General features: G+C 43.7%; 1 protein-coding gene across 3 annotated transcripts in view; it reads right to left on the minus strand.

Annotated features, from left to right (window-relative positions):
• Positions 1–11,834, minus strand: part of LOC146862129 (thioredoxin-like) — a 100,523-nt gene extending 88,689 nt beyond the window's left edge. For all 3 annotated transcript variants that reach the window (XM_085641319.1, XM_085641320.1, XM_085641318.1), the window contains exon 1: positions 11,681–11,834. In XM_085641319.1, coding sequence (XP_085497445.1) covers positions 11,681–11,704 — 24 coding nt within the window. In that variant the 5' untranslated portion in view covers positions 11,705–11,834. The remainder of the gene's footprint in view (positions 1–11,680) is intronic.
• Between the last annotated feature and the right edge of the window lie 3,612 nt (positions 11,835–15,446).

Genomic DNA, 15,446 nt, shown 5'->3' on the forward strand with positions numbered 1-15,446 from the left:
GGGTTGATCCGCAAATTCTTGACTTTGGAAGTATTCTGAAATCTCTTTTGAATCCCCTAATTACTAGACTTGATCTAATCGATACTAGGTTGGCTAATATAGAAAGGGCCATTGGGCCTAGGACTGATCATCCACAAACTATGGAAATTACCGAAAGGAGTATGGATGTTAATGTTAGAGGTGCACATCTAGCCAACTCTCCTATTTCAACAACTCTTCCAGCTTTGTCAAATCCCTCTTCTCAATTGCAGGATACTTTAAATAGGAACACCCACTCTTCCCTCCCCCCCTTCCTGGGCCATCAGCGATAAAGCCTATTCCAAACATCGAGCAGGGAAAAATGGGGGGTAATAGAGTGAAAAAGGAGTTGATAGTAAACCTACCGCCGGAAGCTGCTCCCTTGGTAGTGGTCCTAGTAGGAGTCCCCAAACTCACTAACACAAGAGTTGAGCCATTTGTTTCACTAAAAAACAAAGTATCAAGCTGGTTAAACAAGCACAGACCCCTTCCCGCACACACCTTTAGTGAAATCCTGATGGTTAGAAGAGTCTCATGGCTGGGATCAACTAAGAAAAATACTAGTGGCGATTGCATTGTGGTCAATTTTAGGGACCCAGAGACAGTCACCCACATTCTTAGAAACCCGTTTTTTGGGGAGGAGTCCTTAATCCGGACCCTTCCATTGTCCTTCTTTTATCCACCCCCTGTTAGATGTTCTGACTTAGGAGTGGAGGAGGGCTGGACAAGGGTGGGGTGTAATAGTCATCCTATAGGGAATAGGAACAATTCACACTCTTTTAACAGGGCATTGCACTACCTGGATTACAATCGGTTCAGTTGCCTGGACGAGGTGGACTGACTACCCAGTAACTCAAATCCACAGTTATTTAAGGGCAAGGGATAGCAGTACTAACAAATTTGACCACCAGGATCGATTAGCTATATGCATGGAAAGGGGTGCACAAGGGGGAATAGATAGCACCCAGAGTGCTCACTCAGGGGCCTTCTCTGGCACCACCATCCCCGACGACCAGTGTGGTCGTAGGGGAAGGCCGAAGGGTGGAGACCGCATTGATCATTGAGGGTAAAGTTGAAGCAACTCTGGAACCTATACCTACTCCCACCCCACTGAGAATTTTGTCGTGGAGGATCTCCAGTGTGTGATTCTGGAATGGCCGAATGGATCTAGGCTTGCTCTGATTAACGTGTATTCAAGACCTGTGAATATTACATCGGAGGCCAATACTATTGAAGAGCTCTCTATACTTTTAAATACGATCGCCCAGGGTAATACTGTTCTGATAGGAGGAGATTTTAACTGTCATTTTGAGCCGCTTCCAGGTCTGACTGTTAATGGTATTGTGGAAGAGGTTGAGTATTGGAGAATACCCCCAGTAGTGGGCCCTTCGCCTAGGTCATGGTCGCCCTTGGCCGTTCAAATCATGGCCCTAACCCTAAAACATTCAATCAGGGCATGCAATGGGCGTTCTAAATCAGATGTCCCTTCAAAGTGCACTTTCAACAAGCTTGGTCAAGAGTCACGCTTGGCTTGGACTATATATTTGTTGAAAGTTGCGCATGGGATAAGGTCATTGACTTTAGGATAGAAACTAGGAAAGATAGTGACCATAATCCATTGATCCTAGAATTTCTTTCCTTGGCAAATTCTGAAGGTTTATGCAATTCAATCAATGACCCAGATTCCAGGTGCCTACTATCCAGTAATAGGCGTAGGGTCAGGTGGGATAAATTAGTTACACATCAAGCGTCACTGGCAGAACTTTATGAGCAGGTAATTCTGGTACTGGAAGCTACTGCTTGCCTACCATTACAGTGCCCCACTCCCGAAACATACCGAAAATTTGAGGATTTAAACCTCGAATTAATTAACATTTTGGCTGATATTCTTAATCCTATAGTGCCTAAAGAGAGAAGGGGCGGCACGAAACCTACATGGTACAATGCCGCCTGTAGGAAGTCAAAAACAGAACTTCTAAAGGCTGTGAAGCTTAACAACGATAAGGAGCTTATAAGACAAAAACTATTAGAATATAAGCAACTAACTTATCATGCCAAGATGGAGTGGGATAGTGACAATTGGGCTAATTTAACTTCTGCATTAAAAGCAAAGGACCCCCGGAAGTTCTGGCAAATCGTTAATACGGGGTCGTCTGATCCCCTAATGGCGATCGTACCCAATATTGCTGCTACTGTCTGGGAAAATCACCTCTCCTCCCTCTATGGAGGTGTTCACTCTACTTATGATTTGGACCAGGGGGCAGCAATGCCTAACTGTACCTCCGATTTAGAAGAGGATGAGTTTAGGGAACATGAGGTCCTTGCTATATTATCTAACCTTCCAGCTGGCAAGGCGCCTGGCTTGGATAAACTGCCTGGTGACCTTTTTAAACATGAACCCAAGGTTTGGGCTCCTTATCTAACGGCTCTATTCAATGCAGTCCAGAAGGGTATGCCGATACCTAGTACTTGGCTGGGAGCTGAGATAGTCCCAATCTTCAAGAAGGGCTCACCTCTCCTCCCAGCCAACTACAAGCCTATCAGCCTTATTGATGTACCTCAAAAAATTTTTGCAAGGTTGATCTTAGATCGCCTTAGGGACTGGATTGAAGAGTCCTCCATCCTTAGCCCTTATCAGGCTGGGTTTAGGAAGAATGTCTCTACTACGGATCAGATTTTCCGCCTGACTTTGATATTCTGGAAAACTGTTAAAATAGAGGGTGGTTCGTTATACACTGTTTTTGTGGACCTTCGTGCGGCGTTTGACCTAGTTCCCAGGGCCAAACTATGGTCTGTCCTTTTACAACTTGGCATTCCTGTTCCCTTATTGAATATGATAATCCGATTGCATAAGGGAAATTTCGCACAAGTCAGGTGTGGGAAAAATGGTGCTTTAACTTCTAGATTTCCCGTTGACAGAGGAGTCAGACGGGGATGTGTTCTGGCTCCAACCCTGTTCTGCCTCTTTGTCAACTGAGTCTTTTCACATCTGAACGAGGTCATAAATAGTGATGCTCCTAAATTAGCTGGACTTCGGGTTCCTGCGATCATGTTCGCAGATGATACCTTATTACCCTCGAAGTCTCCGATGGGTATCCAACGAGTGTTGGACGGTTTTGAGATATTCTGCCTTGAACGGGGTTTAGAAATTAATGCTTTAAAAACAAAATATATGATCTTTAACCCTCCAGCAATGACACGCCCTAATCCGATTATAGGGAGAGCTATCCTAGAAAGGGTCCAGACCTTTTAGTATTTGGGGATCACCTTAAATGAATCAATGACATGGGTCCCACACCAAATCAAAGCCCAACTCAAACTAGCCCAAGTGGCAGGGGGGATTATAAGACTTCTAAATAAATCTTGTGCCAAACCAATTGCCCCACCCCTTGAAATTTACAAACTACAGGCAAGGGGTGGATTAATCTATGGAGGTGAACTCTGGGGCTTTCATTGCCGTCCGGAGATCACAGTCACAGAAAATAAATTCTTAAGGCAATTGTTGGCCCTTCCCCCCAGTTCTCCCTTACTGCCATTAAGACTCGATTTGGGCCTCAGATCTATAGATGAAGAATTGGGCCTTAAACCTCTAACATTCTGGCGGAGGATCTGGATTACTCCAGAGCTCCAGGCTTATAGGAAAGAACTTACGGAAGTTTTAGGACTACCCAATGTAGGGAAACATCCTTGGCTGAGATATGTGAAAGAGGAACTGGGGAGAATAGACCTCCCACAGCTGTGGTCCAATCCGGCGACAGCATGTAATAGTGTTTCACGAAAGCACTTGGCTAACTCGTATTATGAATTTAAACTATCTGTTCGTATACAAAAGTCTCAATCATCCATTTGAACACAATCTTTTCTAATGTTTAAAGATTTTTATTACCTTGAGGATGCCTTAAATTATATCAGACCATATTTCACAAGGAAATTGGATCTGCAGTGGAGATACGGCACCCTACCTATAAGAGCCTTTACGAGCAAATGGTTGCCGCTCTCCCAAAAAAACTGTCCTGGTTGTGATGCCGACCAGGAAAATGAACTGCATATACTATTTTTCTGTCCTGCCTATAAAAAGATTAGGAAGCGTTGTATTGTTCCCGTTTGCAAAAATCTGGGGTTCACCCATTGTATGAACGCCTATTGAATCTTTAAAACAGACTTAACTACTGTAATGGTTTTTGCTGTGTCATCATTCCCCGCAGCTATGTGGAGGAAAAGAAGCATTTGTGATAACTTTGCTTGATATTATATCCTCCCGCTATAGTGTCACAGATGTATGAGAAGGTCCTATATAGTATAATATAGCTTGTATGGAGGTACACTGCACTGATTATTACTATTGCTATGATTCTTGAGTCTTGTTATTTTTATGTAGTTGCAATAACTGGTACTTCTACATTGCACTATTTCCTTTTCAGCTATTGTACAACGTTTTATGGTCTCTTATATTTCTATTAATTTTACAGTTTTTTAATGTCAATTGTATAAATACTTTTATGACTTATGTCGAAATAAAGATTGATTGATTGATGAATTATTTGTGCCACTCTATCACCACTAATCCCGGAAAATGAGTCTCCTGCAGAAGCACCCATATCCTTCTCTACCTCTATCAAGGTCACTGACCAAGCTCCAATCACCATCCTACCAACTCCACAACACTCACCACCTAATCCACCAACACTATGAGCATCTTCTTGACCACTTACAAGTTTAACTAATCATGAGTTAGTCACCATCTCTTTTTAGGTTTTATTGCTGTAGGTTCACAATGCCCTCAGAGTGTGGCTGTCACTATTGATATTCCGGCTGAATATCTCTATCAATAGGGTGGAGAAAATGGGAAGTAGAATTTCTGGGTTTAACATTGTTACTTTGAATTGAAGTAAACATGCCCATCTTTGCAAGAGGTACATAATTTCCCGCTGTTCCTAGAGTGACAGGAAATTTTCAAAGTAATTATCAATGACATTATCAGCAGCAATGTTTTAGCTCATTTGCCTAGATTGGCTGACACATTATTGACAGCGCCAGACTAGGCTAATTGAATTGAAGGGGATATGAGAAAATCTGTGGGGCAGATTTATTAAAATATAGCGTAACGCAGTGCAGTTGCACTCCTGCATGGCATACGAGGGAGAGCAGCGCAGAGCCACATTTACTGAACATGGCCAGCTGCTTCTCTCTTCCCCTGCACTTGTGCATAAGCTGGTTGTCTAGCGCCACTCACACTCCTTTGCTCAATGGTGCAAAAGTGTTTGTGTGATGTCCAGCACAAGTTTTGTAATGGATATACAACCTTCCAGTACACTAGTTGAATAATGTTTAAAACAGTTCACACATTGGATGCGTGTTGCACAGTGCAACACACATGCAATATGTTCATTGGCTTTACAAATACATGCATTCCTCCAAAAGTTGTGCCTGCCTCAAGGAGGAAGGGGGAGTTATTTTTTGACACAAAGCCCAGTCGGATAATGTAAGCAGGTAGGGCGCTGTGTGGAAGAACATTGGTGCTTGTTCTAGAATGCCCTGTTACCACCCATGTCATGTTCTCTTGATACAAAGTGGCACATAGCAGTGCAAAGCACTATTTGTGTTGGGAAAAAAGGGCACACTTTTGCACTGGAAAGTAAACCATTTTTCAAGACCTTGTGGTGCTTTGTATCTAGATAGTCTAGATAATTCTACCCCTTTGTGTCCTCAGAGCTCAATGAATGAAAGATTCTCCAACTCTTCCCTGTGAGGGAGCTTAGAGAAACAGATGCCAGTTGTCAGCTAAGGAACCATGTAAGAAGTGCCATTGAGCCATATGGATATATAAAAGACAGACAAGTGAGCTTGAGACTGAATTACTTTTATTGAAGCAGGGAAATTCTTCGATGATCCCTTTCACAGCCATGTGTAACTCTGACAGCTCTGGCTTCGTTTCCTCCGTCGCACATTTAGTTTTATTATCTAAGAATACCAGATACCAAACTTTAAAGAATTTCTAAGCAAGAAGCTTTTTGAAGAAAAGTATCCCCTCAATTCAAACTTCCCTCACTTGTGAGTACATTTTACTGATCTTTGCCAGCTTAATTACAACTGTACAAAGACAATGCTTCTTTCTCAATCCCATATTGGAATCTCATGGTGCGTCCCTTGTCTCCATCCGCCCATTCCATAAAACATAGCTTAAACCCAGGGGCTGTTGTGAAGGAGCCAGGACCTTGATCTGACTGTGCCTCAGCAGCCCCTGTTCTCTCACTCCTGCTGGGAGCACGCCCATCATGAGATACACCTTTATGAAGGGGTGCTAAACCAAATCAGACCTGACCCAGCAGAACTTGTCCTGCCAGGATCTGACTCAGAGCCACACACCCACAAGCTTCTGAGCTGGAAACGTAACAGAACTTAGGGCCTGAGCAACTATTACTCCATACCTAAAAAGTGGTTGCAGATTGCACACCAGCTTTTTGTGAAAGAAACAGGGGCATATTGTCAAGCCCCTATCGTCACCACAACATCACTTTTTGTGACGTTGTGGTGGCGATTGGGTCAGCTCCCTATTATCAAGGAAGCGTTAAGCCGCTTAACGTGGCATAAAGCCACGTTAAGAGACTTAACGCTGCCTTGATAATAGTGCCCCTTGCACAGTAAATTTAGAGTGAACGCGGCGTGCAGTGGGTGTTGCGGTGGGCGTTCCACCACAACACCCATTGAATTCGACGCTGCCACCTATTATCAAGGGCAGCAATAATAGGTGGCAGCGCCGAACAAGATCAGAAAAATCCAGGTCTTAAGATGGTGTGTACTAAAGAGTTGGGCTGAACGTCCAATTGTTATACCTGTTGTCCGCCTTAGAAGTGGGGGAAACATCTACCGTCTGGATCTGGAAAGCTCCTTCCTTTCCTTGCCCAGGCTCCAAGTAGTCTAGGGTGACAAAAGACTGGGGGCAAGCTCCTTTGTGAGTGTGCTCGGGCAGCTCTTTGAAATGTAGGTGGAGCAGGGACCAGCTCCACCCCTCCAATCTTGGTCGAATGGGCCATCCTGACAAAACCTAGTCTTTCCTTTATTTGCGGTCTGGGAAGAATACACAAAGGCCAACTGCCAAATATTCACAGCCATGTGTGACAGCACACAGGATGCAAGCACCAAATGAATGAGAAAATGGAAAGTTTCTTAAAGTGGCATTTTCAGAATGGTGGCTCAAAATCCAACTTTATATTTCAAGGGAATTTTATGTACAATTATTTTAAGACCAAACTTGACATTTCACCCTGTTCCCAATCACAATTTAACACTTATTCAATGTAATAAGTTAAATTAATATTATCCTACGGGAGAGGTTGGCCTCACACTAGTGGAAAACAAATTTGGGAGTTTTTCACTAGATGTAAAACTTAAAAACACGTCATGTCTTTTAAATACAATGCACCCTGCCCTATGGGCTGTTTAAGGCTTACCGTAAGGGTTTCTTATATATACTAAAAAGTGAAGTTTAGGCCAGGAAAAAGGTATATTTTACCAGGTCGAATTGGCAATATAAAAGTGCACACAGGCTGCCCTGAGAGGCCTGAGATATGTTTAAAAGTGCTACTTTAGTTGATGAAACAATAAGTGCTGCCGACCCTCTTGCTGAATGTGCCTTTAACTGTTTTATTGGTGACTACATTGTATGTGTATGGCATACAAAATGGTTACACACGGTTCTATTTGTGTAAATACTTTGGCTTGCATATAACATGTAAGTATGATTAAGGGTTAATTTAATACAAATATATCACAAACACACCCTGTCTATAGTAAAGTGGTTGCCGTCCAGATAATAAACAAGTAACTGTCATCATGTTGACATAGCATTTTCTTATTAGAAGAAAATAAATTCCCCCAAAAATGTAAGTATAATAAATCAAAAATTAGAAAATGAAAAATAGACAACCCCGTGGCAAAAAGCAGCAAAATAAATCAGAAGAACGCTCATCATCACTCTTCCAGTTTCTCTACTGCTCATTGTGGCAAAGATGGTACATCACTGGCACTCACTGTGAGATTAATTCTCCTCAATAGAATAATATTATTGTATGCTCCACTTTTAAATTGCGGAAGCATAGAAAGTCAGTCCTTTGACAATTTAAAAATATTTGATATAAATAGAAGTAAGCACTTATGGACGGTTAAGAATTTGTTAGGGTACAGGTTGTCATTGATAGTGAAGAAAGACTATCTAGGGCTCTTTAAGATTGCTCACTTCCAGCTGCACATCATATATAATGATTCACATTACTGGGTCACTGCACCCAGATTCAACTGCAGAAACTTTGATGACTGTATACAGGCTTTTCGTGTTCAATAACACGTTTAGTCAAAGCAAGGAGCAACAACTTAAAGTACAAATCAGGTGGTATTACCACAGTGAATTAGAAATGTTTTACTGCTTTAAACTGTTTTTATATATCCTTAACAGTAACTTGAGTTAGTAATAATGGGTGGGATGACAGTGGGCAAATTCGTTGTAGCAAATATGAACAGAATTAGCAAACACACACGAATCAAATGTAGAGGCAAAATAATGAGCATATATATAGTTGTTGGGAGTCAACCCGGACAAGGCCTTTCACTTGAATAATAGCCAATTGATTATTAGCTTTGTAGGCAAAGTCTAAATGACTTTGCAACCCACTGAAAATAACTGTTATCCAAAAATAGTGTTAGATCAGGTAGTAAATCTAACTGGTCTTGGACTGTTCTCAGATAGCATCCACTTTCTAGTTATGAGCTGGTTGTGGTGGCTTAGTGCACTAGCCACTGCAGGGGCCTGTGTTCGACCTCATTGTCACAGGTTCAAATCCCGGGTGGTCCACTCATCCTTTAGGATGTTGATAAAATGAGTACTGTTGGGTAACAATAAACATGTTATTTAGTGCCAAGATTCCCCGGTTGGGGTGAACGTGCGCTTTACAAATACACACGTTATGCTACAGCCAAATTAAAGACTCCTTGCCAATATAAGGCAAGGGTCCTTGCTTCCAGAACCAGTGGTTCGAGGGTGCATAAGTACAATCAACAACTTTTCTTTGAGTTTTACACCTGGACGGTATTTGCAATTGAGCATAAAATACACTATAAGGGAAGTCTACACTGCTTTTGCCACCAATCTTCTGTTCTGTGCCACAACTCATCCTTGGAGTCTCTCACACTTTGGCATCAAATTGACAAGTTTAACTAATGTTAGTGTCGAAGTGAGAAATAAATGGCAGCCAAATAATGACACATATGTACAGATCCACCTTAATCACATATTTATATTTCAATCAGCAGGGGCTGCTTTTCTGCACCGGTGCTTACACCAAGATAGTATTTTCAATTAGAACTATGAGGTGGGCGGACCTTCAGTAGGTGGAAAAGAGACTCTCTAACCTTTGCGACTGTGTATCTTTTCCGATATAATATAAATCAGGGCTAAGTGTGCTGAAACTCAATACAAAAAAAAAGAAATATCAGATGAAAATTCTAATTACTTTTAGTAGAAATGTAGGGGCATATTAACAAGGAATAGGGCAAATTAACTCTAAGGGCGCTTAGCGTTAATTTTTTTAACGCCCGCTATCGCTGGATAATATCGCCTGGTTATCACGTTATTAACAACGCTAACTGCCTAGGCGACAAAAAATCCAGCGATAGAGGCATTTTGGGAGGTTATCGCTGGTAATGCAGCGATAAAACTACAAGGATAGGGATATCCTTGTTGATAGCCCATGGTGGACTTAGCCATGTAATCCACCTCCAATTGGATTACATGGCTAAGTCTGAAAATTAGCAGACGTAAAAAAGCAGCGTTAACCGTGGTTAGCGCTGCTTTTTGTGTCTCTAACAGGGTTAGCGTGAAGCTTGATAATAGGAGAAATGTCGCTTAGCGACATTTCTCCTATTATTTTGCTCTTGAACGCCCACTTTGCATCTCATTAGAGATTCAAAGGGAAGCGTAGTGAAAAAGGGTGCTAACATGCGATTTTGCATGTTAGCACCCTGTTGTTGATAGGGCGATATTTTTATCTCCGCTTCTTTGGCTTTTAAAGCCCTTATTAACTTGCCCCTATATTTCTCTATTTGCATTTCAAACATTTTTCATTACCCAGAGATTTCTTATTTTCTCAGAGATGAAGGTTACCGTGAAATAAATTGTTTTGATGTGAAACCACTTTGAATTTAAATATTTGTTTCAGTCAAGCCATGCAGTAAACTGACAAGAGATATTACATCAAATGTCAGACGACAACATAGAGGTGGTATAGACAGGCGTTCTAATTTAAACAGCACCTTCAATAACATTATCGGATGCCTCATTTGCATGGTGCTATAGCTAAACTATAGTCCTTATACACAACACTTGCAAACCTCTTTTGCACTAGATATAAAGTGCACAATTTCGCAAACTAGCCCTGAGTCCTTGTACTTTGTATCTGTAATTGATTTGCCGTGATTCGCACAAATTCGCTAAATCCCAAAATTTTAACAACAAATTAATAAATGGTTCTACCAGAAGGCACTGGTACATCACACAAGAACTATGGCTGAGTCATGTGGTACTCTACAAGAAAGTTTGGAGGGATTAAAGAAAAATGTAATTCGAAGTCACACATGAAGTATGACCAGTCAAAAAGGAAATAATTTCAAAGTCATGCATCCAAGACCATTATTTTTAAATAAAGATTTTAAATGCATGTGTTTGAATGTACAGAATGTTGCTAAAATGTTGAAAAGAGCCTGGACACGCACATCGTCTCTTTCAACTACTCTGATTGGATCATTCAGGACATTGAAGGTGACCACTAGAGTACTCTGTCCAGGCTGAAAACTTGTTTGTGTATTATTCTGTTACACGTTGAGCTGTATGTTCGACTATACCATCCTCAAAGTTATCTCTTGTCGCGTGATATATTACATTCTGTTATACTAAACCTAATAAATTAAAACGTTTTATGGTGCCAAAAACGAATTCATGTGCCATAATACTCATCCCTAACAGTATATTTTAACCCATTCCTTACAGAAAACCTTTTTCAATCTACAGGTCGAATGTCACAATGCCCCAGCATAAGATAGTATATAAAAACAAATTATAACTATTTACAAAATGACACATCAGGAATGTAAACAGAGGTGCTTGATGCACATCAACGCAGAACACCTCCATGCCAGGCACACCCAAACTCATTGTAGCCAACTGCTTCAGGGGATTGAGCAGATCCAAGTATGCATTAACTCATAATGACATGAACACAGAACTCGTTCAGTGCAAGCCTTTGCTGCTTCATTCTGAAATGGGCTTGGCCAGTACTGTGGAGATACCATTGCCAGCCTCTCCTTTGTGGTCCATTTGGAGAGATGTGACGGGCACGCGTCACAAGCACCAACATGAAACAGGAGGTGACTGCAGGACGTACTCCTACCTGAAGGAACATGCACCATCGTGAAACAGGACGCGGCTTCACAGCATTCTCTTACCTGAAGGAATAGTAAGGGAGCCCAAAGGATAAAACACATGGTAAAGTCAGCCAGGTGCCCAGAGCAGCTGATATACCCTCAAGTGAACAAGCATGCTTCATCAAGAAGAAAGCAAGACAAGAACAGCCCTCCTGCTTCTCATGTCTGTGGTGGATAGTCCCATGCTTACCAAGCTGTGCACGTCTTTGATCATCCTGCTGGCGTGTGCGACCCGGAGGGCTGCGACCGAGTGTTTAGGAAGGCTCTGTGGATCTCAGGAGAGGTACCTGCAGATGGAGAAGAGAGACAGGACTGAACTCTGTGCTGAGATTTATTCCCCAGAGCTCTGGAGGTGTGGTTGAACTCCTCCTAAATGAAGGTTGCCTGCCAAGTTGATGGGTGGGATCTGTTGCATCTGCAGAGGTGGAGTTGTCAGCCCGCAACAGTAGAATAAGCATAGGGCTATAGTGTGACTGGGTGTCTGGTGGATCAGTGGCTGTTGCTAGAGCATCCCAAAAGATCTGCCAGCAGAGGGCGTCAGAATTTAGAGCCATTTCATACAAAATAAAGGCGCAGTAACTGCTATATATAGAGACAAACCAGAAACTCCAAAGTTGTTTGGCACAGGTAATCCCCAATTAATGCAGCGTGTGCTATATTTGAAAGAAAATGAAGCTTAAGCTATTTTTGGTACAATGACAGCTCTCATCAGAACAGAGCCAGATAGAATATAAGGCTATTTAAATATAAGGCGAAGGAAAACTCTAAATAAACACAAAACAATTGGCAATTAACTTTGGCACAGAACAAAATAACACCGTCATCTCTTCCTCCTTCTATACTTTAATGACAATAAGAAAAATTCTTCCATGTATTCCATTTGAACTGCAGAAAACTATAACGACGACCCTCTCTCTTTCTAAAATAGACTACTGCAGGCTTCTCCAACGAGTAGCTCAAGAGCTACTCGTAGATCTGCTACTACCTGATTCTCCATTAGGGCTCTGGAAATGCGCCCCCCACCGATATTACTTCACATTCCTGCACAAGTATTAAATAGATCGATTTATTTAGAGATACAATTGTATTTCTACACAAATAGATGAATTTAAGTCTGGCCTGTCTGTCCCAGGCTGCCTGCCCCACCTCACTCTGAGTCAGGAAAGGGAAGCGAGGCAGTACATCAACTTTCTTAACCGGGATGCATGACAAAGGGCTTGCTGTTCTAAAGCCCTTCATAATGAGTCATTGCCATTGTAGTCTATGGCAGTATTCTCTATAGGCCAGAGAGGCTGTCAGTATCATGGTTTGGGGCGTTGGAGGCTCCCTCCCTGTGTGAGAGCAGCCGCCCGTCATTCACAGGCAAAGATCCCACCCATTCCCGTTCGTCACACGTAGCGATGGATGCAGCATGTGGGATTTGGTGCCATGTCCTCGGGAATGGAAGTTTTAGAATGCTCATCTTCTGTTACCCACCTTTTATGGTAAGCGAGAAGGAAGGAGATGGGAAAGCAACAGCAGCTCAGAAAAACGCTTTCTGTTCCACATCAAAAAAGTTTGGAGATTCATTTTTGGAGTGGGTGTGTTATTTCACTGACTCGGGTGAAAATTTCCCTCTCCCACAAAGTGAAGCCAGGGCAGTTACATCATCTGGGGAGTGTGGCCTTCTTTCAGTTCTGTTGATTTTGTCTGCCCAGGGTTGTGGACTGCTTTAGCTCAGGGCAGGGTCAACAGAGCACAAGACGAGCATAGAGAGCTGGGAAAGGCAGGAGGTGGACTGGAGTCTTGGATGGGGTTGGTGGACTCTGTAGCCTGGGTATGCATGCTGATATCCTCCCAATATTATCTTTTTATTACCGGTTGGATTTGCAAGGGGCTTGGGTGGAGTCACTGTGCATATTGGCTCTTGGGATTTTTGTAATGCATGTGTGTGACACCTTGTAATCATTTCACTGGCTTATAGGCACTCGCTGTGCACGGACAGTGATGTGCCCGCTGTGTTTTTCATCTATGGCATGGGGTTCACACAGAACGTTTACAGCGGGTGCGTTATAACTGTGCTACGTATGAACATACTTACCGCCATTCAGCCCTCTTTTACTCTGCCACATGGTAGGCTCGTTCACTGCCTACAGCAGGGAGTATGACAGCAGGGGTCACACTGCTCTGTGACTTGCAGTGGTTGAAAGACTATGGTCACGCCTGGTGTCACGCTACGTGCTGCCTTCAGTTGAGAGAGAAGCGAGACCATCATGCAGTAGGTCTAAGTGAGTGCTGGATGAGTAACTGGTGCTGATGTGTGTAACGGTGTGAGAGTGTGTTTGTGTGTGTAAGTTCGCCTATCTCAGTGTGTATGGCTGATGATGGGCTCTTTAACTGGGAAAAGGGCCTAAGTGAAGCATTATTGAATACATTCATATTACAATTGCGAAGGTAGATTCCTCCTGCTTCAAAGTAGGTTATGTGACTGGTGCTCACATAGAACATTCCAATATCTTTGAGTTGAGTTTGGGCTCTATAAAAGCAACAAAAACAACAAAAAAGTAGTTTATCTTACTCTTGTAAATAAAGTACACAGTTTCAGTTAATCAATGATGTGCTGTCAATTACGGACAATGATTAAAAACAAACACATATATCTTTATTGTGAGACATTCAGCAAGTGTAAAGTAAATTACCCAACACCATGTGTGACCTCGCCCAGAGCTTGCATTAAAAAGACTGTCGTGTCTAGACTGCGTCAGACAGCTGTCTGATGTTCCAGATCAGTACAACATGCCAGCACCGGCCAGTATTAACTCAAAATCATGACCTCCAGTGGCACAAGAGGCCCTTACATTACACCTACCAGTGCACACCCTTGTATTACACCCACCTGCTCACACCCTTGCATTGCACCCACCAGTGCGCACCGTTTAATTACACCCACCAGTGCATGCCCTTGCGTTGCATCCACCAGTGCATACCGTTGTATTACACCCTCCATTGGACACCCTTGTATTACAACCACCAGTGCACGCCCTTGTATTACAACCACAGGTGCAAGCCCAAACCACCAAAACACAAGTGACACCAAATACACTAGAGGACAGCAGGGACATGAAGAACACATGAAGAAATATTTATGGTGATAGTTAGCATCTGTTGTGCACTTATAGTTTAAAGCACAATGATTGGGGCGTGGCCAAGATGGCGGGGTGAGCGGACGCTTCCTCCTGTGGCTCCTCCGGCCCGGCCAAGCTAGAGCCCTTTTCTTATGCTTTTCTCCCCCTGCTGAGGCTCAGCGCGGGAGAGGAGCGTGGCGGAGCATCAGGGGTGCACATTGGTGCTGTTTTGGTTCGGATCGCCTCGGGGGAACTCCCCCAAAAAGTTCGATCGAGACCAAGGAACGACGACGGCGAGCCCGAGGGGCGGAGCGCATTGGAGAGCTGTCCGGGCGCCTCGGCTGGGCCTGGTGCTGAAAGTTGCGATCTGGAGGGGATCTGGCCCGCCGTCCGACGGTGACTGACGGAGCCTTGCGGGAAGGGACCCGACGGTGTGGAAGGCTTGGGACGGGTGCCCCGGCACTCAGACTGGTGACGGCGACACCTCGCACTGCGGAGGCCCTAACCCCTAGCCGAGGTACAGCGGACTCCCTGATGGGGTTGGACCATCTGGGCCCCTGTGCGTGACAGACGGGGGCCGGTGGTGGAACTTATTTTACTGTGGGGTGCCTCGGGGGCCCCGGTGGTGTCGTTGGGCCTGGTCGTTTTGGCCTGCTCCGCCCGGCCGCCATTTTGTCCCCGAAGGAGCAGTGGTGGCAGCCTTCGCCGGAGTCCTGGCTGCTGGATGCAAGTGACCCCCGCTGCTGCTGGGCTGATTATCGGAGGGATGTGCTGATGAGACCCCTCTGCTGCGGCCCCCTTGGTTGTCTCACACAAGCTCTTGCGGCTGACGGTGACCGGACTGGGCCGCCA

This window comes from Triturus cristatus, chromosome 2_2 (genome assembly GCF_964204655.1).
Source record: "Triturus cristatus chromosome 2_2, aTriCri1.1, whole genome shotgun sequence".
Lineage (NCBI taxonomy): Eukaryota > Metazoa > Chordata > Amphibia > Caudata > Salamandridae > Triturus > Triturus cristatus.